The following is a 25,238-nucleotide window of genomic DNA, read 5'->3' on the forward strand; positions in this document are numbered from 1 at the left end:
GATAAGTATTACAATAGTGATATAATGACGTCCTCATAAGGACTCTGTCCCATAGAATTACACATACCTTAACTTACAACAGAATCTTATCCAGATTGCAATTAGAAACCCCTGTCAAATTTTAGAAAGGTTGAGCGAATTCATGGGCACTAATGTTCTTAGAGTTCCAGTGGCGTACATGTAGTTTGTCCTTTAATAAACCAATCGAGGCATTCTCATAATGGCGAAGGGTATGGGGATGCCTGAGGTCCCAAATGAGTCAGGAAAGAGGACAAAAACTCCTTTATTAACATCTATGTATTTTACATGGACGCTCCTAGTTAATTTCGTAAATGGCGGATGGTGAATGTAAGTCTATATTTTTTTTATATATAGGTAGTAAATAGTTCATTCGTCATTTATAAAATCAATTTGTGAGCGCTTACGGTATTTCATATGCACAAACACTCATTTTTCGCAGAAAAAATCTTAGTTTTACTGAATACATTCTTTGGATTTCTCTTAGGATTGTTTATGAATGGGTCAATTTGTAGTCAAACGTTGCAATATTTAATCATTATATGAAAGGTGAAGTATACTTTTTCATTTGTATTTTATGATTTTTCGTTTGTATTGTATCCGAGGAATCATTTGGATTTGTTATGAAGGATTTCATTGGTCAACTTTTGGTCTGTATTTTGTTGAAAACGAACGAGATGTTCCACAATCTCAACCACAAGATTGATGAGCATGGGAAACTGCAAAAGAATCTACATGTAGGTAAACAGTAGTTACGAAAAAGATCAAGCATAGGGCTTGATATTTGAACCATGGTTTAAACCAATGCCAACATTTGTAACAAGCCAAAATAATCAAATTATCTCTCGTATATAGTACAAATGAAAAAGTATACAACACCAATGGGAAATACATAATACAAATGGAAAATATAGAATAGAAATAGAAAATATGCAGTACAAATAAAAAGAATTACAATATTATTGAAAACAATTATACAGTACCAATGGAAAATATGCGGCAGACATATTTCTTTTACAATACAAATGAAAAAAAAAATATACACAATATATTTGAAAAAGTTCAAATTTTGCGATGTTTGGTTTGACTTTAAGTTCATGTAACGTATCTCATTTAAAATCAATTAAAGCTGTTAGCTTGGTTTGATTAGACTTGTAGAATTGAGGTGATTTATTTTGCAAACATTTATAACTGTCAAAACGGTAGGGAACTCCATTCTATTCCAAGTATAACATGAACATAAAGGGTGGAATAATGACGATGTTTTTCTTTGTTTAAAATTGTAGTAAATTATGTATACTGAACAAAAACAGATCCAGCGCTGCCCCTCACAAATGTGATCATTTCTTTCACAACAACCCCTAGCCTTTTACTGCCTCTCTCTCCATTTACGTTCTGATGAAGCAAAATGTCCAGTGAGGCAGTTGCCTCATTGCCACGATATGGACGCTGCGCCAAGGAGCTCAGTATATGTATAGCCAGGAAATCGAGCATACCATACTGTACCATACCTTCACAAGATCTTAATTTACTAGTAGGTGATGAAATATTCCTATGACTGTCCTTGCATATACATGTATAGACATTTATGCACCAACATCAACGAAGATGATTATGGCAACCCTTTTCGTCGTAATGTCCAAGTCCTAAGATTTTACCAAATTTCCTGCCATTCACTTTGTGTAGTGAGCAACTTGCCATGTACTAGTACTCTAAAGTTGTATAGCAAATGATTTAAATGCATGATATTGCCGTATGTATGGAAATAATCCTGCCAGCAGTGGATAAAATGCCGTGAGTTTTACATGTGTATGTGTTGTGAATGTTCTTGGTTAATGAAATACATGTAGTACGTGATTTGATTACTTCAAATGTAAATGTTCGGAAATGAAATATATAGGTTAAAAGTGTTTCTGAATGGATCCTAATTTGATTTTTCTGTAATCTTTTTTTCTGATGATGCCATTTCATTTCACTACCTACATTGTGTATCTTATGATATATGTTGTGTCTGTAATTGCATGGCGTTTCTCGAGTGAGGAAGTCGTGTAACCTTTAAGATAAATATGATCATTGTCATTCTGCCGCGATATTGATCTTTGTTTAACTGGAGGAGATACGTACAATTTCTACAGCAACAGTCTCGTATCGCCAGCAGACTTTTAAACTTTAAATCCACCTCACGAATGGTTGGTTCAGGTTGTAGGCCCTTCCACATCGCTGATCAGCATTTGTACTGTTTTGATATTATCATTAATTAAAACCTATCGTAAATAAACAATTATAGACAATACCCACGTGATCTTGTTTTATCTGCCGCTTCCACTGGAAACCTATCTGACCCATACATTCCTCCCATTGTGTAGCCGTTTAGAGATTCTTTCAGAACTGTGTACCCACTGATTACAATACTGGGAGGGTTTCATAGTATTGCGCTACCTACATCCTACAGAATTTAGTTTTTAAATTACCTCCCAACGATTGAGCCATTGTCAACGGATTGTCAGGTACAGGTGAATCCGATTTGCATGTAGGAACGATGGAGGCTACAAAACGCATACCAAGTATCGTAGCAAATCATTCAAACTTGCATCCGTTGAAATATGAACAACACTGGCGGGAAAATATTTCGGATATTTTGCAAGGTATGCGTCGACTTTTACCCAAAGTCGACATTGATGTTGCTGAAGCTGAATATACAGAACTTCTGCGATGTGAGCATTTGTTGAAAGATCTTTATCCGAGCAAGGTATGTCGTTTTTACTTAAAACATGAGAATAAATCAATATTGTTTTACATTAACACCTTTTCAAGAGCGTGAAACTGCAGTCAATGAATTCAAAAAAAGTCTATATTTTCATGTACATTTTATTTTAGTACCACATTTTGATAATTTAAACATGTGGCTTGACTGCAGTGATATTCAAGCCAAAGACGTTTTGTCTGAACATTACAAATTCACAAAAACATAATGTTTTGATAAAATCTTAACGCGCTGTGCCTTCTCGTAATCGTTAAATCCTAACCCCCCGTACACGCGCATTTTCGTGTGGCAGGTGCTGGTTTAATTAGGCCACGATACATTATCTATGGGGGAAACAAATAAACAGCAAATATTCATTGTTATACATGTACCACCCTGGGTGTATACGTGATGAAATAACTGGTTGGTTTTTCTACGGTGCACATTTTGACAACTAATATTTGACCTCGTGGAACAGATAGACTATTTGAACACTTCAATATTGTCCGGCATGACATCTTACAATGATGCACCGTACATCTTGCAATTGTTTACTTACAGAATAATGAAACATGTTTTGCTAATAAAATTGTTTCAAACACAGTACATTGCTTTGAAAAGAAGTCGAATGGACAACAGTGCTCCGACGCATCCTTCCGAGTACCTGACTGGTGTTCTGTATCATGTAATCCAAAACACACAAGAGACCCCTATAAGCTACAAGATCCCGGCAGCGCTTAACGAATTGGTGTCTTTGAAAAGATCTCAAGAGGCTTTAGAAGAACATCAAATCAAAGAACAGGTTACAAGCAGGATTGTGAAATAATTATATTGGTGTACAAAAAACAAAAGAATTTATAAGAGAAAATAATTCGTCGATTCGATACGTATATCTTGGATTTTTTCAAGAGACAAGTATACGTTTATATTTGTATTTCCAACGCCTTTAGCATCTTTACAATTCGTAATTGAAGCAATTTCCTCATGAATGCGCTGTAATTGTTAACAATGCGCGTATGAATATATGTACGTCTAATTTAACGGTTGGGAATACCTACAAAAAAAATGAAACTAAATGTAGAATGTAAATATGAAAAATAAATTTCAATTTTGAAATACATGAGGGTATGAACTGCGACACTTCCTGCAGGCATACCTGTACTTCATGGAACGCTACAGATGTACATGTGTATATAACGCGCTTCATGAAGTACGCCGGTGTGATGAGTCGTAGTTCAAACAGTGTAGTCATGTATTTCCAAAAATGAAATATCTTTCTTACTTTTGTCATCCTGCATCGACATATTCATATCAACAGGACAGAGAACGAAAGTCTACGAAATCTCCTAAAAGTAGTCCTAGGCCTGATAAAGGAAAGAGGAAATCTAAGAAGGAGAGGCCACAAAGCACAACAGCGAATCCTCAAGAAGTAAAACAATCTCCTGAGCGATCGCGGTCTAAATCTCCAAATGGACTGAGAGACAAAGACTGGACTATGGTGCCATTTGACGATTATCTAAAACTTAAGAGTACAATAGAATTTCAACGATCCAAAATTGCGGAATTGACAAATAGGTAGGTGTTTCAATTACTCGTATGATTTTTTCTTTCAAAGATCTATGTGAACAGTAGATATGTAATAACAACGACCAAAATGTAGCTTGAAATGAATTTCTCTTCAATAAAATATACATGCATTTTATGAAGACCATGCATAGCGTTGAATATCCAGCAGTAAAGTAATAAAATTGGCAACCACTTCTTTCCTAGGCTGGCGCATTCCTTGAACATTCAACAACCTGAAGAAACTAATTACATTACCAATCCTGATGACGATGGACGTCCTACCCGACTCGCTGAGCGTTTTGCCACTGTTTATGAGGAAGAATGGAACGATGCATTTGAAGCACTGACGATGGCGCTTCGGTGGGGAGAAATGGACGCCATTTTTCATTTGCTTCGGATTGTAAGAGTAGGTACTTGTATATTGATTATGAGATTGGAGAGACAGAAAATGAAATGAAATGTGATTTAAATCTTCTTCTATATATCTTGCAGTATATTTACGATTATTGTGAAACATCTGCCAAAGAACAACTGGGAATGCTTGAAAGCGTTTTGTGTGGTCCAATGATTCATCCAAAACGTCCATATAAGGTATGATTCACCAAATATAAAAGTAATACGTGTACACCCGTACAGTGTACACACACGCATGCCTATCATGGACTTTTACGAATATTACAGGACACCAATGACTTCCAATGTTTGCCAGAGGGACAAAGGCTCCTGATGTCATCATGCGCAATAAGATGCGCAAAAGATTTCCGAAAAGTGAACGCCGGTGTATCTGTTGCTGAACTTTGTGTGGTGGGTAGAAAAGTAGTCATATTTACAGAAACCATTGCCTCTAAATACCACTACCAAATTAATTTAGAAAAGAATCGCTAATCGTTATATAATGATTTTTTTTTAATGATACGCCGAAAACAGAACAATAAATCTTTAAAATTGCATAAATACTTTGCAGGACTTCAAAGAGCAAGTGATAAGGCACATTTTCAAATGGGACCTAGATCTTTTGTCTGCTGCGGTTTTGAACTATATTGACAAGTGTATGGAAATCATTTGGTTCATGTGTATTCAAGAGCCGCCTATGGTAATCACTTGGGCAAATGACGGGGAAACAGTCAACACCAGTTATTATACGTTTTACACAAGGAAAGGAGAAATTGTTAAACAGCCTGTATGGCCAGCTGTTTTTCTTCAACATGGAGGCCCACTTCTCACAAGAGGAGTCGTGGTACCAGTTTAAGAGATCTGTCGCATCCATCAACAGATACAAATCATTCACACGATATAAATACCAAATAGGTAGAGGAACTGATTTTAACATGGTTAACTTTTTCGCATACATTTGTATATTCAAATTCATTGTGCATTGTTACATATAGTGTATTCTCGGCCGTACGAGCGGCCGATTTACTTGTGATTGTGTTAGAGAGTGCGTATGGAGAATAAGAAATTATTTTTCATCGTTTCGGTACAATGATTTTTAATAAGTAGTTCATGTATAAAATCTGAATAAAATATTTCAAAAATGTTTCAATAAAATTCTTAATTGCTGTAATACATATCATTTTATTCATCATTGATATCATGAAGGACAAAGGATAACCTAAAACTTTTGTTTTAGAATTTTGTGAAACTATTGTAAATGTTTTAAGATGGCTAAAATTCCATGTTGATCACAAAATGGTCCAATGAAACCACGTTTAGTTTAGTATTAGGCCATCCTTAAAAAATTGTATGTTTGCTGTATAGCGACTCAGATTTTTCAGTGTGGGTAGGTAGGTAGGCCTTGTTTTTCTTTTCTTTTTTTTTGAAAATCACTTAATATATTGATTTGTAAATGAGCAAAATTGCGATGTACACTAAGACAACACATTAAAGATTTTAAAACTAATTACTTTAATTCAAGAACTGAATTGGAGTCAAGTCTTCAATGCAGAGTGTAAATAGATTGCGATAAACAGGTACTGGTAATTTATTTATATTCTGTTCTATATAACACTACCAAGTAGACAATGGGTTTATGGTCTCGTGAATCACCATTCTCTCGTGCCAATGTGACGTCACTCAAGCTAGCTTTCAGCCGAAGGTTAGACATATTTTACCATTAGTCAATAAAAAATTAATATGGAACGAACTAAAATTTCTGATATTTAGGAGATAATGTATTTAGATATAAATACATTTACATAGTAACGATTACCTGTCTGGTTTGGGAGCGTAACGAGTTTATAAAGCGATTGACCCACATAGTGCCTTCACCAGCATTTATGTTAATTACCATGTGATCTAATCGCTTTTAATATAAACTCATAACCCACCCAAACAAGACAGTTCTTCCTTATTTGTACCATGATACATTATGTTTATTGTGGTTTATCGGTATAACATATCAACCTTAGTAATTATACTAAATCTTACTTCAAGTGTTACACTGTTACACACTATAGTACACAAGACACGGACAGCATTCAGACTTTATAAATACATAGGTATATATGGGTAATATGGAAAGACATTGCTATTATACTAGTGTAATTATTTGTCAGTTCGAGTCGATCTTCAACAGATACTGAAATAAAGTTATCTATGACTATATTTAAATGTTTATATGTCTTCCATTTTGAAAACCTGTGAATCATGGTTTGTCAACCAAAAAGTTCGGCACTTTATAGGTAATTGGTGGCTGCATTAAAACGTCGAATGCATTTCTGCTAGGCCTAGTTTTAACTTGCAATTGGGACTGCTGGTAATGCAAGTCCCTTACAGTGGGTATCATTAAAAAAAATTGTCAAAGTCTGTTAAAAAACTAATTGATCATATGGACACGCATGATAATATGTAGAATCAGTGTGTGGGTTGGCAGCAACTGATGACCTCCGAGGTCAATGCACATTGGAGATGATGAGCAGGAATTGCTGTCATGAAGACTGATTCATGAATTGACATATTAATCTACTGATATGACAGGTTTATGAAGAATATTCAATCACAATTATGTTATTCAATTTGCTCTTTTATTTTTCAATTCATTTACCGTCAGTTACAGCATATATGGCTTTAAATTGACAGTCACAGTAAACGTGACCATGAACTTGTCCGCCATGTTGATTTTTTTTTTTTAATCTTGATCTCGATCCCAAAAAAAAACAACAAAAAAACAACAACAAAAACAAGCTTTCAGAGTAGCCATAAAAAAAAATTGAGTCGCGGTGTTTTGAGTGGGTCGGTCGCGTTACAGCAAACATACAATTTTCTATGGATGGCCTTATGCAGTGTTTATGTTACATATAATTATTATACATTCTTTCGTGGGGATCCGGGTTGGAATACAGTGTAGGTCCTCAGTAACCCTTACTTGTGGTATGAGGCAACAAAATGGGGCGGTCCTTCGGATGAGACCGCAAAAACAGGTCCCGTGTCACAGCAGGTGTGGCACGATAAAGAACCCTCCATACGCAAAGGTCATGGCGCGCGTTGGCGTCGGTGGACAAGTAGTTAGGCCGTCAGACTCTCGACCGAAAGGTCGTGGGTTCGAGTCCTGGCCGCGGCAAGGCTGACGTTGTGTCCTTGGGAAAGGCACTTTAAATGAATTTCCTCACTCCACCCAAGTGTAAAAGGGGTACCTGGCTATAGACAGTGAAAGATATTGTTAGAATGTTAGTGCTCTAGCGCTTGTATTGGCAGCTTGCACTGTATGCTTCCTAGGAGGCTGAGAAAGTTCTAGGTTGATATAAGGTCCGCCGGGGTAATAATGTACATTGATTATTGTAAAGCGCTTTGAGCAGCATACGCTGGAAAAGGCGCTATATAAAACCAATAATTATTATCAGTATAAGCGCCGAGCATAATAGACCTATATTCGTAAAACATCGAAATTTGAATTTTGCCATTTACAATGTTTGAAGATGTTCATTAATACCTTAACTTACAAGTTTGGCATTTTATTTATACTGAAAAGTTCGTCAACATTAAGAGCTACGCCGTCTTTTGAAGTCGGGGTTGTCTGTTTTTGTTATCATCTCCATTGATATTCATCGAATGACTGGTTTTCAAAACCAATACTTATATTGAACACAAGGTTGTCCAGACTTCTCCTTTCTATCATAATTCATTTTTGTAATAAAGAAAATTATATCTAAAAGACAAGACCGGACAATCTCTTATCGGTGATGAAATTCATAAAAATCTGCAAAAACTACGTTTTCTTTCTTCTTCATTTACCCGTCTTGACCTCATTTTGACCTGCTAAATATCAAATCAGCCACGTGATAATCTGTGCCACGCTAATGCTCGAAATACTTGTCAGGCCGCTCGGTATTGCCGACTACCTATATACACACCATAGGGCTGGGGGACAGCCCTTCCTCTTCCTGTTGCTACGTCCCTGTGTTATTTGAATTTTAATCGACAATGAATAGGCCTACACATTTCAACATTCATTCTCTCTCTCTCTCTCTCTCTCTCACACACACACAATGTCTAGCATTCAGTCTATTAAAGCTGTATGATCCGAAGTTCATGTATCAAAGTTGCTAATTTCCCCTTGAAAACAGCATATAAAAGAAAACATTTATAAAGTAAATATATCTAGAGTGCACGCCTATGGTACGTGTCTATAAATAGCCCCCGCTCGTCAGGGGATTTTATCAAGTTCAAGTTGTATATCATGAATAAAGGAAAGCCGTATCGATTCGGGTAATAATTCTATAGCCATTTAAAAGGTAGTTTTCTACCCTTATCTTCCAATATCCCTGGGGTAAAGGAATGTGTACATACTGGAGATACATCAGTGTTTCATATTCATCAACAAGTATAATAGATAAATATTTTTTCTTTGAAAAGAAGGTTGGTAAAAAGGGACCACATGCTACGGCTGAAGTGGGGAGGTCCTTTCAAGCCACAGGTTCTATAAATAACAGATGTATATATATATATATATATATATATATATATATATATACACGTCATCATTCTCTCGCTTTCACCTGTTTATATTTACTAGGACATTTACCGATCCAGGTCACTGGGTGGTTTTTCACCTATGACAGCAGCGAAATTCAGACTTGTGTGGAAGATTTTGGGACCTATCAATTAAAATTTCACATGAAATATCCGTTACTTCCTCATACTTTAATAAAGTTTGCCGTATCTGAGTTCGGACCCAAATGGGCTTAGCCCCTGTGTGTGAACTATCGGGTTTTCTAACACTCGGAAAGATTTTCTCAGTATGACGCATGGTCAGTTATAACTGCGGGAGGGGGGGGGCCTTCAATAAAACGGTTTTCATTTTCAGTTTTAAGGAAAATGAATTCAGTTCTTGTCACCCGATACGAGTTTTTTCTTTCAATGTATTTTTCTTTCCTTGATCATTGAGAATATTTTACGATAGATAACATGACCAAGGACAGTGTATAGCAACGCGGAGCTGCAGGCTGTTTCACTTTTTTTGTTTTTACGACAACTAGGCTAGATAATGAAAGTGACAGGCCTGTTCCCTCGATCGTCACTAATTACTTCACATATATGTTCATTGTTTTCAAATTATGAAGAATTTAACAACACCTGTGCCACTTCTGAAAAAAAAAGGGGGGGGGGGGTTCTGTCACCTTGATCCAATTCCTATGCACATTACGTCACGCGGCTAGGAACACCTACTTTGGGATACGAATAATTGTCATAAAACCAGAGAAAGATATGGTCCCTCCACCAAAAAAAAAAAAATCGTAGATTTATCGAAGACATCAGGATGCATAGATATTGAACGTACTGAGTCTACCAAGGAGATATCCACTGGATAAAGAGATAAATATGTGACAAAATCCTATACAAGAAAGCTGTTATATCATCTCTCTATAAATACTCCTTTTTGTTTGATAAGTCAAAAATAGGAAGAAAAATACACAAATATGAATATCCAAACCATTCAAATATTATTAGAAATTATGGATCAGGTCAGCTAAAACAAAATAATTCTTTACACAAAATAAATTACTGAAATAAATATACATTGTAAAATATTTGTCCTATGTTTGCTATTGTTTTGGGGTAGGAGGCTGCTTTTCCTTTTTCTGTTCTTTATCATTTGTGGAGACAGACTGCTTTGGAGAAGTTTTATTCTCATCCGGTTTCTTCATTGTTTGAGGTGGTTGCTCTCTAATTCTTTCAGAGCCCTTTCCCACTTCCACTCTTTGAACAGCCTTGTCAGTAATTGCAGAATTGCTAGAGGTCTCTAAAGATTTTCCATTCCCTTTTTGACACTGGACAATGCCTTTCACCAGAACAGGCCCTCTTTCATGCAGGTATACCACGGGCCACACAGTATAATCGACATTTGGCCCATTAACTGTACACTTCCTATGAACTGCACTGTCAAAAGGTGTGCCTTTTTGCACATTAAAATCAAAATACAGAGGAGGTGTCTGGATACATGCCCTCCAAAAGAAGGATAAGCAATGGGAAATGTATTTCTTGACATTGTCATCGCCATAGTTTATCTCTAGGGATTGTTTTCCTTCTGTCTTCAAGCTTTCATAAAATTCCTGTTGAACAAAAATATATAACTGAATACTGCATGAGGATATAATTGTATCCATGCTATGTATTATTCCATTTATATTATTAAACATCAGGTGTACCAGCATATGTGTACAATGTACTGCAGTGTTTTGAAAGGAAACTTTTCAGAACAAATTGTATAAAACTACAATTAATGTGAATTCAACTGCTGTTAGCTGACCTGTTTTTACATATAAACGGCAAACTAATAACTTTATGACAAGCGGGATGATTTCAGCTTCTCAATCGTCAACTTTCCATATTTATGTAGCAATATTCCATTATCACCTGCATATGGTGTTTATATCTCTCAGCTGATTTGATATGCAAGAGCTTGTTCTGTATATGAGCAGTTTTTAAATGGAGGCAGGCTACTGACAAACAAGTTGATGTTACAGGGATTTCAACAGTCTTGTTTAAAGTCAGCATTTCACAAATTCTATAGTTATAATGATCTAGTTTGCCAATATAACCTACATGTATCATTGGGTCAAATGCTGTCCGATGTGTTTCATACTATCAAGGCAATTGTTAGGCCATTCTTGGAACAATGATTTTGACTATGAATTACTCCGTTTACCTGATCGTGATATACATTATAAGTAGGGCTCACGGTGGGTGTGACCGGTCAAGAGGGTATGCTTAATGCTCATAGACACCAGATCCCATCTCTGGTATGTCCAGGGGCCTGTGTTTGCCCAACCCTCTAATTTGTATTCCTTATAGGAGTTATGAAATTGGTCATTGTTCATTATTTTCACCTTTCATGTTCATAAATATTATATAAATTCTAAATTCCCATGCCATAAACAAACTTCGTGTCAAGTACGAGCACCTTCCTCCATTGTAAAGACATGATCTGAACAAGATTAATGTACACAAAAAAAACCCCAACCTTTAGAAGATAGTATCAATACATATATCTACAATACATTTAACAATCTTAGTGTCATATAAAATATTGTTTCTGTTACATTGTCTGCACACGAATCTTGATATTGTCCATATACACTGGTATTGGAGTTGGACAACATATCATGTAACAGACAACACTTGTGCAAAGTATGACCATTTCCTTTCGTTTTGTTGCTATCATATGAAACGTTGTAAACAGGGAAAATTATTAAAACTAATCTTGAAATAATAGCAAGCTTCTCAATGACTCAGATTGAAAATACCAGGTGCATCTGTTGGACCTCGTGTACATGGTATTCAGTATGTAAATAAAAGCATTAAAAAATCTCTGAACAGAAAAAATCAACAACAAAAAAAGGATGAACAGAAAGGCAGACATGGTGATTCCAATATGCCCCAAACTTCATTTAATTGATTTATTGATTGATTGATGTTTTCCGCCACACTCAACAATTTTTCAGTTATCTGGTGGCGCCCAGTTTTTATTGGTGGAAGAGAGAACCCAGATACAATGTACCTGGGAAGAGATCACCGAAACTTTCTCACTTACCGGCGCGAGTGGGATTTGAACCCACACCGACAGAAGTGAGAGGCCATGTGGTTTTGAGCACGATGCTCTAACCACTCGGCCACAGAGGCCCCCCAAACTTCATTTAAAGAAAGAATTTTCATTTGTAGCATTACCAAGTTACAATGTGAAAGGGTCAATATTACAGTTTAGTGGAGTTTTTCGGGGGGGGGGGGGGGGGGGGGGGATGTAAAATATGGCAATATTCAAACTCATAAGTATACAAATAATTTCTGTGGAATATATTATGACAGACATGGAGTTTCAAAACATAAAAATTGATGAGCAGGGTAGTGTTAATAAGTTACCTTTAGAACATTTTACTATCATCTGAAACAACAGTACTGACAAAAACTCCCCTGTAGTTTATTTACCTCCCAAGCTGAAGAGTGCTACAAGTGTACCATTAACTCCCTATACAGAGTTATCTTTCTTGCAAAAATAAGTCTTGTGATTGCAGAACACATTTGAGTGTAAATTTAGCTATCAAAATGCTGAAATAAGCTGAAATTATCACCCCACAGAAAAACATACATTATGATAGTGCTTACTTCAAACTTTTTAAACATTGATTCACAATGAATTTTTTACTTCATGCTATAAAATTAAGCTGACTATTTTCTGTCCATTTGCTCATTCTAATCTGTTATAGATAGTTTGTTTAAAATCTATTTTAATACAGATGTATTGGGTGTTTTTTTTCTTAAATGTATCATAAAATTTTTGCTTACATGCCAGTACAAATTCTGCATTCATTGAATACAATATACCAGAGATTCAGAAGAATTTTCATAAAATAGGCTACAATGCAGTGCACCATACCTTTTCAAGATGACTCTGTTCATTTTTCAACAATGAGATCCTTAGGTCTTTGATGTGCTTTACAACTCCTTTTGGCAATGAATTCCGATCCTTGACATCCTATGAATTAGAATACAGATGTACACACGTGTATTAAAAAATCCTAATAATTTCCAGATAAGAATGTATGCCTTACTTTTAGTTGAAAGACAGTCAGTATCTTTGCAAACTGTTTTTTTTCCCAATCTCTACAAATGCTATTACACCTCTGAAAAAGAAACAGTATACATGTTTTACAGTTGATAAAACATTCATTTTCATATATTTGTACAGTAATAGTATTTCTAAAAATCCCTAACAATTTCATATCAATCTCACATATCCATCCATCTCCATGGAAACAGAAAATTATTTTTGGATATTCTAGAAAATATAGACCTACAACACTTTCAAGCTAATTTACATGTAATTCTCTGACTCAAATTCTTCAATATTAAAGAAAACACATGAAAATTTGGGAGAAAACCTGTAACTTCTGAGCAAAAATACATTGTACAGGTTACTCGGATTTCACTGAAAACATTCAATAGCATGGGTGAAAGAACAGTCTAAGATCTGAAAGGATTACTCCAAAATACCTAATGTATGATCTAATTGCTATGTGAAAGTATCTAGAGTAGCAATGGAAAAGTCTTTGTTATAGGACTGCCCTGGGTTAATGTACAATAATTGTTTTATTCAAGGAAGAAATGTCTATGTTGTATATATAATATGGAGGTATATAAATGATAGAAGCTTGGGATAATTTGTATAATCCCACAGCTTCCATTGTTTCTGTATGCTTTGTGATACACTGAACACCCTTGACCTTTATTCCTTTCAATTATATATATATATTATGATCTGAATGACTTTCCATCCAAAAGGAGCCTTATATATATATCTTTGAGATACAAGCATGGGATGACCAATATATGAAAATATAATGATTGATTAAATATTGTCTAACGTCCCTCTCAAGAACCTTTCACTCATATGAAGACGTCACCACTGCTGGTGAAAGGTTGCAAAATTTCGGCCTATGCTCGGCACTTACAGCCTTTGAGCAGGGAGGGATCTTTATCGTGCCACATCTTTTGTGACATGGGACCTCGGTTTTGCGGTCTCATCCGAAGGACCGCCCCATTTAGTCGCCTCTTACGACAAGCAAGGGGTACTGAGGACCTATTCTAACCCAGATCCCCACAGGACCAAATATATTGATAAAAATATTGTTATATGCTGATAGTAATTAACAATGATACATGTAATTAATACTGTTGGGATAACTTACCTCTGCTGTTTTCAGCATAACACCATGAACATCATAATTTTTGTTATCACCATGCACTTTCTTTAAATTAAGGAACATTTCTGTATATTCATTGTCATAAATTTCTGAAAATTCCTCCCCAAGGTTAATTGGACGATTGACATCACTCAGGTCTGCTATACTGGGGTTGTTTTCTGTCATGCGAACACCAGCAACCTCACTTAACCTGAAATTATACAATATTTTCTATTACTGAAACTGGTAATAAACAAGAGATCAATGGGCCTGAGTGGCAGTAACCACACAACAAGAAACTTAAACCCAATTCAATAAGTGGGTCTTATATCTGAGAACTTTTATTCTTTGTGATTTAAAGTGGTGATAGTTTTCACATTCATGAAATATCAATTATGATTTTTTAAAAAACATTTTTATCAACAATTTAAATTTCTCTCATGATGACCGCAGCCAACCATGCATCCTACAATATGGGTAAACGGTGAATATACAAATGTCAAAAAAAAAAAAACAGGGGGGGGGGGTTGTACATTTTAATACAGTCAAACCTTGTTATCTCGAACTTGATGACACAGAGAAAAAACTTCTAAGATATCCGAGGATTGAAAACTCTTAAAGAATAAAAGATTGAGATTTCTGAATCACTTCCGACATAGCCATGGTATTTGAGATATCAGTGTTTGAGATATCGAAGTTTAACTGTATATCAAAAAACAAGTTTCTAGTCTCACAAAGTCAAGCTATCCAGAGAATAATATCAATCTAGTCTCACAAAGTCAAGCTATCCAGAGAATAATATCAATCTAGTCTCACAAAGTCAAGCTATCCAGAGAATAATATCAATCTAGTCTCACAAAGTCAAGCTATCCAGAGAATAATATCGATCTAGTCTCACAAAGTCAAGCTATCCAGAGAATAATATCGATCTAGTCTCACAAAGTCAAGCTATCCAGAGAATAATATCAATCTAGTCTCACAAAGTCAAGCTATCCAGAGAATAATATCAATCTAGTCTCACAAAGTCAAGCTATCCAGAGAATAATATCAATCTAGTCTCACAAAGTCAAGCTATCCAGAGAATAATATCAATCTAGTCTCACAAAGTCAAGCTATCCAGAGAATAATATCAATCTAGTCTCACAAAGTCAAGCTATCCAGAGAATAATATCAATCTAGTCTCACAAAGTCAAGCTATCCAGAGAATAATATCAATCTAGTCTCACAAAGTCAAGCTATCCAGAGAATAATATCAATCTAGTCTCACAAAGTCAAGCTATCCAGAGAATAATATCAATCTAGTCTCACAAAGTCAAGCTATCCAGAGAATAATATCAATCTAGTCTCACAAAGTCAAGCTATCCAGAGAATAATATCAATCTAGTCTCACAAAGTCAAGCTATCCAGAGAATAATATCAATTTTTTCAAGAAAAACCATTACATCTGGGTCTTGGAATCAAAATTGAGAACTAAACTATAAAAGAAAAAAAAAAAAAAAAAAAAAAAAAAAAAAAAAAAGGGGGGGGGGGGGTGGAGAATGACTGCAGCAATAATCAATTGAAGGAAACAACCTCACTAACCTTGATAATAAATCCTTTTTCTCTTGAGTCAACTTCTTGTTAGTATCTTGCAGTATTTTATAATCTTCACATAACTTTTGGTGAGGATTCATTTTCATTAATTCTTCCTGAAACACATGTAATGGATGTCACTTTATAGATAAAGGACCGTTATTCCACAGGGACATGTCACATATACAGTCTACTCCACTTATATTGAAGTCACTTATATTGAACTATCTGTAATACTGTAAAAATGACATTATTTATATGGTTTCTAAATTCATATTTCATTTGAACATATTCTGTTGTATAAATATACAAACTGATTGGCTACAAGTTCTAGCAACTTAGAAAACCTCTCCAGGTTTCATATCAGTTTCATGTAATGTATGGATATAATGAACAATTCAGGTCAGTCCCCTGAATTTCAATACATCCGGAGTAAACTAGATTTATTAAATCAAGGTATACATGTACTACAAAACCACAAGGGTGGACCCTCAAAACACCCTCACCCACTTCCAGCACTTGGAGTAAATTGGATTTATTAAATCAAGGTATACATGTACTACAAAACTTTAAAAAAAAAAAAACTGTCACCCACTCCCAGCACTTGTTTTATCTATACAGGCTCTGTATATACCTTTATAAGTCGTGAAAAATCAACAGACCAAGATGGAATTCGAACTTGATCTGTAACCTATTATGGCAAAGCAATGTTACAGTATCAAATATGAAATGAATATCTGCAAGCATAACAAAAACAAGAGGCCAATGGGCCACATCACTCACCTGAGTCACCTTGGCCCATATTTAAAGATTTTCCCTACATATTTGCATGTAAAACTTTGATCGCTTTTGTGGCCCAACCCTACCCCCGGGTGCCATGGGTTTAACAAACTTAAATCTTAAATCTTCACTAAGTTAGAAATCTTTTAAGTAAATTTCAGTTTTTCTGGTCCAGTGGTTCTTGAGAAGAAAATTCTTAAATGATCCCACCCTATTTTTGCATTTTTGTGATTATCTCCCCTTTGTCCTTCATTTGAACAAAATTGAATCCCCCTTCACCCAAGGATGATTTGTACTAAATTGGCCCATTAGTTCTAGAGAAGATGATTTTCCTATATATCAGCATGTAAAACTTTGATTCCCTATTGTGGCCCCATCCTACCCCCAGGGGCCATGATCTGAACAAACTTGAACCTACTTTATAACAAAAAGCTTTCAAGTAAATTCCACTCTTATGGCCCAGTGGTTCTTGAGAAGAAGACTTAAAAAAGATTTTTCCTATATACGTGTATTAGCAGCTTTCATTTTAGTAGTCACATTTGAACAAAGTATGATGTTTTATTTAAATGTGCATTCTTATCAATTGTTATTTTAATTATCCCTCAGCATGTCTTTTCTTGATTATTGTAATCAACGCAAGTTCATTTATTTGGACTCTGAATTAGAAATAAATGTTCTGTTCTGGACAAATCTGCAGTTCCTGTAACTCCACCAAATTGACATTTCATCTATCATCTGACAGGAAATAGAAATTTACGACTAGCAGGTATAAACTATTCTGCCCCTTTTTTCAAAGTGAGCATAGAAGTAATCATGATTACTTAAGAAAAAGTAATTGTAATTAAATCAATATCTATTTAAAAATGGTTAATTCAATCGCAATTGTAATCAAGAAATTTCAAAGTACATATAATGTAGCAGTCAGCTAAGTTCAATCGCTGGTTGTCAGGTATCTCAGTTGGTAGAGCACCTGACTTGAGAGATTCAACAGGCCCAGGTTCGAATCCTGACCCGGTCCATTGCATTTTCTCCCTAGCTGTTACGTTTGATCCTGGCTCTAGTAAAACGTTCAAGCCAGGTTAGGGAATTCCTGAATTAAGGTCAACACATTGGAATGAAAACACCAGTATTAAAGGCATTTATAATTTATCAATGATATAGGACTGATTTACCTTGTAATTGATAACAAATATTAAACAAGTTACATCTATAGAAAAATGACAAAGTGTAAAGTAGTGTCAAAATTGAAATAAATCAACAAAAATAGAATATCCCGAGTTTCAAGTATGAATTAACAAGGTAAATTAACAAAAAGGTCCGATAAAATGAGAAAAATCTGTAAGGAAAGGTAGGGAACTGTGTCAGAGTCAAAAATGAAAAATATCTAAATATGTCCGTACTGGGCCTCCATATAACTGACATCATAAAGAGAATGAGCTTCATCTTAACCTGCATATAACTGACATCATAAAGAGAATGAGCTTCATCTTAACCTGCATATAACTGACATCATAAAGAGAACGAGGTTCATCTTAACCTGCATAGAGTATACCTTTTATCTGCATGAAATAAATAAATTCAGATAAACTATATATAAAAATGATTAAACCTGAAAAATATATAATGCTTAGTATAAGACCATCTACTACTATCTATAACACCTAGAGTTGAACCAGGACTTTGTAAGGGGGCCAAATAAACTGAAGGAAAAAAACTACATTATAAAATCTACTAATATCCTATCAAAAATATACCATATATCTGCTGTTAACCTTAAGGTTTTAACAGTCCCAATCTCCTAACAAAATCATGCTTATTTTATGCTAGAAACTATCCAGAGCTTTTTAAAAATCTTAAGATTTACTTGCTCAGAAAAAGAGAAGAAAAAACTATCCATGAGGTCAGTGCGTAACCAAGTGAGTAAAAGTGATCAAACACAGCCTTATATACTCTGGATTCTATTCACTAACTTAAGCCAATCAAAACCAAAGAAACTATATCCTTACTCACTTGGGAATGAGTGACAACAATGATGAGAAGTTCCCTCTTTAGACGACATCAATTTATTTGCAAACAAAATTGTAATTTCATTTCTTTATAAGGAGGGAGGAATGTAGCAGTCAGACGAATTCGATCGCAGGTAGTCAGATAATCTCAGATAGCTCAGTTGGTAGAGCACCTAACTAGAGATTCCGGGGGCCTGGGTTTGAATCCCGGTCTGGTCCATTGCATTTTCTCCCTTCCTGTTACATCCTCTACAAGATATATAGTGTCTAGGTGTGTAATCCCTTGCACTTTTGTAACATCTGCCAAAATCACCTAAAAGTGCATACATGCCAACTTTCCCGATTTGTGCGGGATTCTCCCGATTTGAAGCAACTGAAAAGGTAACTCCCGATAGGGATTGCAAAAATACCCCGAAATTCCGATTTTCTAAAACTATCTCCCATTTTATGACAACAAACCCCCATTTCCAACCGGAATTTGAAATCCTGCGTCATTTCTGAACTGGCCAATCAGAAATCGGGACAATAGTCAGCCATTGCTGTTTACCTGTGTCGCATTGTGTCGGGTTGGTCTGCCTGTGTCGGGGTTTTTATTGGACAGTGCGAAGCATGTTTTGATAGTAATTAATCGGGAAGATGGATTTCAAATTGACATATTCTTTACACAAATGTGAATGACAACGATGATAGTGTCACCACCAAACAATCGGACATTCCCGATTTTTGCCTCTCGCTGACAGCATCCAAAATTTGCAATAAATATATATTTTTTCCAACTATAATAATATAGGCTATCCAAATCTATCCATCTATAGCAATGTATTATATAGGCTATATAGTTTAGTATTCAATAAATAGACTTTGTGATGCGTAATTCGCACAAGTCTGTACTGAATTTTATATTTAGCAAGTAAAATCATATATTTTGATGTGTTGTTTTTTTCTGGTAATTATTTCAGATGTCATGGGTGCAAAGGTTTTGTTCGCAAACTTCATAGCAGGGCAGATCACTCCTTTTCTGGTTGCAATGCAGATTATTCCACCAGACTCTGCAAGCCCATGTTTACAGACAAGCAAGATCGCCTTTGTAGTCGTACCTAAATGCATGTGCTTTAATTTACATTTTGATATATAGACCAGCCAACGTTTATTGTATGGTGTAAAAGGAATTAAGTATTATTTGATAATATGTATGTGACTTTTTGTTGGAGAGGATTTTTTGCTGAATAAATGATTTTAATAAAATATTTATGTATATCTTTCAAAGTTTTTTTTATATACTTAATGGTCAGACACACTTGATGTGTTAATATATGATACATTTACAATGATTTGATTGATATTTTATTTGAAAAAACAAATATCTATTTTCATGCTAAGGTGTTGTGAATTTTGAGCTTTGAAAAAAGGTCGTCGCGCACAAAATCCCTCATGGGGATTTTTAAAAGTTGGCATGTATGAAAGTGTATCATAACATTGTGCTCAGGGTACTTTCCAAGAGGGGTCAAAGAATGTGCAAATGGTCACTTTTATTTATTTATTTTTGTTGTTTTTTGTTTTGTTTTTTTTTCGTATAGGAAGCAAAAAAGCAGTGGAATATTCTCAGAATATCTATTACAGAAAAATGTTAATTTCATATTTAATCGAATGTCAAACTTCAAAATTAAGAGCAATTTTGTTTTAGACAATAAGCATTAGGCCTATAGATCTACATCATATAGCTGATTTTCTCCCTCTTTCAACTGTCTTTTCCTTAAACTGTTAAATAAAACCAGTTTACAAGTTTTTGCCTGGGTTTTGTTGTATAAAATGTCAAATTCTAATTTTAAGAAATTTCATTAGTGAATTCTACAACTTACCCAATGAGCTGTATTCTTCTACTGTCACCGTTTCTCCATTCCACAGGAATCAACTCCAACATTTACAGCAAGAATGTCTACTTTCTGTTTTAATAAAGTTAATAATTCAAGAAACTCGATCCCGATGCCTATACGGTAAGCAGTAAATGTAGCACGACCGATAGTGATTTTTTTTTTTTAAAGAGATTTCTCTCTTAATGCTGCATGTAATAGCACATAATTTGCAGTGGTTACTGTTTGTAACCTAGGTACATTAAAAACATAAACTTTATCTGAGAATTCTTCTACAAAAGTACCAAACCAGGTTTTCACCTGCCAAAAAGCGGTAAATCTAGTACGTTTTATAAATGTCGGAACCCAAACACGGTCGAAGACGCTGACCGATTTCCACAGCCCCTTTGTAAATACTGGATTTTCAGTAATCCTATTCATGCAAAAAATATTGATTAAGACTACATTTTATGTTTCTATCATTATTTCCAAAACACAGAATAAAAACTGCTGTATTTTGTAATCGTGATATTGTTTTTATGCGTACATGTAAAACGATAGTTGAGGATGTCTGTCGGTAATTAGTAATGATTATAACATTAACCATTGATTCCGTTGCCCAGCTCTGGCCACGCGAAGGTTCCCCATTAACCCAGTCATGTTATTTTGAATAAAAATCTAAACTCCGAAAGAAACTAGTATACTCCCTAAAGTAAATAATGTAACCCAAAAAGTGTGCTTTTACAATATTTTGTAATTCTGATTAAGAAAAAGGAATTATGATAGTACAGTCCATGTATTTATTTTATTTTTGACTGAGAGGGAGATAGACAGCTAAGCATGTAACATCGTTTTAGAAGGGGGGGGGGGGGGGGGGGGGGGACTCATTCATTAGTCCTAACCCGGACCAGCCGAAAAATTTAACATGTAAAGAAATAAAAAAATATATATATATCAGAATGAAAGTGGATGGATAATTAATCAGAAAGAAATTGTACTTTCAAGATTTATACTGAACGTATTAAACTTCCCGTATCTGCATACATTCTCCCCCCCTCTCTCTCTCTCTCTCTCTCTCTCTCTCTCTCTCTCTGTGTGTGTGTGTGTGTGTGTGTGTGTGTGTGTGTGTGTGTTGCTTTCATTATCTAATGCATCTAAATTTTAAAATGATTTCATATAGCAATTAAAGATTTTAATAATCGATAGCGTATATGAATAAAAGCAAATAATCGTTAAGTCATTTCTGTTTATATTGATATTAGTCTTTTTTTCATGAACTAGTTACATTTGACACCGAGGATTACAAACACGTAGAATCGGAGAGGGTGTAATTTGAAAACTTAAAAGTTAAGGATTTAGCCTTGTAACTTTTTGTTCTGTGACTTTCCGTAGCGATCTACCCACCGCACGATTTAAGAAATTGAAGTCGGAAGGGGGAATTGAGACAGTTTCAGACTGCTACCCCCCCCCCCCCCCCCAGGACAACTTAACCGGCAACATACCCCTTCTAATACATTGAAAAATATAAATAATGTTAGCACGGGGCTCTATAAAGTTCAATCTGCAGTTTGGTCATACTTCGTCATTCGATAACTTATCTAAATTTTAAAAAAATGTTTGTCGGTTTAGCGGTACTATGATGTATGACTATAACAATGACCTGTGTACATTCCATGTAAATTCGAAGGGGTTTTCGCCATAGTAAACAATTGGGGGTCAGCTAATCCGTGTATTTGAAATCATCAGAAGTGCTTGGCTTCTTGCGGAAAGTGTGAATTATATTGGGTCGGCGCAAGATACCCGTGATCTTAGACTAGATCTAATATTTCGCCGACCCAATATATTTCACACTTTTCATAAGAAGTCAAAACCCAAACTAACTAACCGTAATTTAGTTATACTGTGACAAAGACCCTAGGAATTTGCATGGTATATACTTATACAAAAATCATTACATTATCCAGACACTCCCGATGAAATTTTTTTTTTAATGAAAACCTCTATCAATTTGAAAATACATTGAACATAAGTCTCAGTCAAATGTAATTAACTCGGGATTTTAAAAATAAATAATTCGATGGTTTGTATTTTTGCTTCTATTAATTAAGTAATAAATTAATTCCAATTTGTTAATCATCGACAATGCTCTAATTTCTATATTGTATCAAGTTATATTTGTCAAGATGCATATTAACACAATATGATGAAAGTAATTATGTTAAACAGCGCATTTGTCGGAGAGAGAGAGAGAGAGAGAGAGAGAGAGAGCACATCGTTAATTATTAAATATCCCTATTACATGTTGTACATGTATGCTTTTCATTTACTGAATATACTAATTCGCATTGAAAACAGGAATTGCCTGCAAGTACGCATTATTTAAACATAGAATTTAAGAATATTTTAATGAAGAACAAAAGACCAAAAGAAAAAATTTCAAAACCAGGTTTTCTCAAAAACATAATATATAGTGTTTGGTATCGTTGGAATTGGCTCAAAACGCTGAAAAACAATATAAGTATCAGGAGGGAAAATATTGACCATTTTTCCTTTTCTTAAAATTTCACTCTTATCATGAGTATTTGGCCTGCGGCACATTTTCACATCTCCCGCAAGGCGCCCGTGGCCAGAACAAAGCTCTTAGCAGCTGTGTGTATTCGCAAATAACACACACCGTGGAACACGGAGGGCACGGTGTATCTCCGTGGATTTTCCACCGTGGTCTTTCCACGGTGGGGTGTATAAAACTCGTGTCGTGTACTGTACGTATGAAGCCCGTGACTTCATCTACACTTTATACAGTATTAAATACGGGCCCCATGACTTCATCCACACTCTATACAATATTAATTATGAGGTTCATGACTTCATCTACACCCTCTGCAGTACTAAGTATGAGTCACGTGACTTCATCTACACTCTATACAGTACTATGTATGAGGCCCGTGACTTCATCTACACTCTATACAGCCCTATTTATGAGGCCCGTGACTTCATCTACACTTTATACAGTGTTAAGTATGAGGCCCGTGACTTCATCTACAGACTAAACAGTACTAAGCATGAGGCCCGTGACTTCATCTACACTCTATACAGCCCTATGTATGAGGCCCGTGACTTCATCTACACTCTATACAGCCCTATGTATGAGGCCCGTGACTTCATCTACAGACTAACAGTACTAAGTATGAGGCCCGTGACTTCATCTGCAGACTAAACAGTACTAAGAATGAGGCCCGTGACTTCATCTACACTTTATACAGTACTAAGCATGAGGCCCGTGACTTCGTCTACACTCTATACAGCACTATGCATGAGACCCGTGACTATAAGCTTTAGTGTAGTGAGCTACATGTACCTTAAACTTAGATACAAAATGTAGATATCTCTTAACCTTTAGAAAGATGTCTTAGCCATAAGGATATATCTCTTTATCAATACGTGTATAAAAGATATTTCTTCATGTTAAAAAGACATCGTGTGGATTACTAAAAGATATATTTCTCTCACTTTGAAAGGTCTTTATCTTTCAATGCTAAAGAGATGGGTTTTTTTCTTCTATTTGACTAAATCGCCGCTGTTCTGATCACTAGCCATTGTGGTTCAGTTAATTCTTTATTGGGTACGCTATTATCATTTAACTTTACATGTTTACACGCCTTTTCATTGGTTGAGCTATCATATGAATATCGTATACCGACCCCGAAAAATAAAATAATAAATGGCCGGAACTACTTTCTATTGGAATGTTGGGGATTCCCCTGAATGGTCTATTTATAGATTGGGAATCCTGAAAAGAACAACTTAACAACTCTATCGATCCATATAAATTCATTCAACAAAAACATTAACATATTAAAAATAAATGATAAATAAACAATTAATTATACAAAATAAAATAAATATGACTAGGCTATTTGAAGGAAAAACATAACACACGCGCGTACACGTCTGCTTATGCAATTTCTGAAAATTGATTCGAAGGAAGGAAATTTCGATATTGTTACTTTCTATGATATTGTTCAAGACAGACCTGAATGTGAAGTTATGAAACCTGATTTTGATGAAGAAACTCTTCTTTCTGTTTAATAACTTTGATGATGAGGATGAAAACTGTCAGAATATTTGTGAAGTCATATGCTTTTACATCCAATGATGAGGCGCTTAGAGAATTGGTCAAGGCACTAGAAACTGAAGATAACCCCCACCCCCACCCCACCCCCACCCCCGTCATAGTTTCCAATCCAAGATTCAAAACAATCTCTGAGGAGGAATTAAAAGGAATCGAGAGCGGTCGTCAATCCAAGTGTACAAAGAGCAAAAACAAAGTTTTTCCAAGGTAACGTGATACAAACAAATTTACTTATATATAATAACATAAAAAGATGAATAATTAAATAGCAGCACTAATAACAAACACTGTACAATGTATGCACTCGTTAAAATAAATGAAAGAAAAAAATTCTCTGTCTGTCTCGCTAACAAATACTTAAAGAATAGTTAAACATATAAAACAATAACTGAGAGA

At 35.2% G+C, this 25,238-nt stretch overlaps 2 protein-coding genes across 4 annotated transcripts; one reads left to right on the top strand and one right to left on the bottom strand.

Moving 5' to 3' along the window:
• Window positions 1-2,304: 2,304 nt before the first annotated feature.
• Window positions 2,305-5,891, top strand: LOC125678321 (uncharacterized). The gene is made up of 7 exons (XM_048916699.2): window positions 2,305-2,767; window positions 3,366-3,563; window positions 4,080-4,336; window positions 4,532-4,733; window positions 4,820-4,918; window positions 5,009-5,131; window positions 5,292-5,891. The coding sequence occupies exons 1-7, from the start codon at window positions 2,558-2,560 to the stop codon at window positions 5,574-5,576; spliced, it is 1,374 nt and encodes a 457-aa protein (XP_048772656.2). The 5' UTR covers window positions 2,305-2,557; the 3' UTR covers window positions 5,577-5,891.
• A 4,350-nt stretch (window positions 5,892-10,241) lies between these two features.
• LOC125678326 (uncharacterized) lies at window positions 10,242-20,821 on the bottom strand. Of its 3 annotated transcripts, XM_056157163.1 has the most exons (7): window positions 20,720-20,736; window positions 16,666-16,765; window positions 16,084-16,190; window positions 14,509-14,713; window positions 13,372-13,443; window positions 13,197-13,295; window positions 10,242-10,875 (listed from the first exon to the last, which is right to left on the bottom strand). In XM_056157163.1, exons 3-7 carry the CDS (start codon window positions 16,179-16,181, stop codon window positions 10,369-10,371), a joined length of 981 nt encoding a protein of 326 aa, XP_056013138.1. In that variant the 5' UTR covers window positions 16,182-16,190; window positions 16,666-16,765; window positions 20,720-20,736; the 3' UTR covers window positions 10,242-10,368. The 3 variants fall into 3 exon arrangements, with proteins under 3 accessions (XP_056013138.1, XP_048772666.1, XP_048772667.1); XM_048916709.2 differs by lacking the exons at window positions 16,666-16,765; window positions 20,720-20,736 and adding an exon at window positions 18,865-19,105; XM_048916710.2 differs by lacking the exons at window positions 16,084-16,190; window positions 16,666-16,765 and having other exon boundaries at window positions 20,720-20,821.
• Window positions 20,822-25,238: the final 4,417 nt, after the last annotated feature.

The sequence above is a fragment of the Ostrea edulis genome, chromosome 2 (assembly GCF_947568905.1).
Source record: "Ostrea edulis chromosome 2, xbOstEdul1.1, whole genome shotgun sequence".
Lineage (NCBI taxonomy): Eukaryota > Metazoa > Mollusca > Bivalvia > Ostreida > Ostreidae > Ostrea > Ostrea edulis.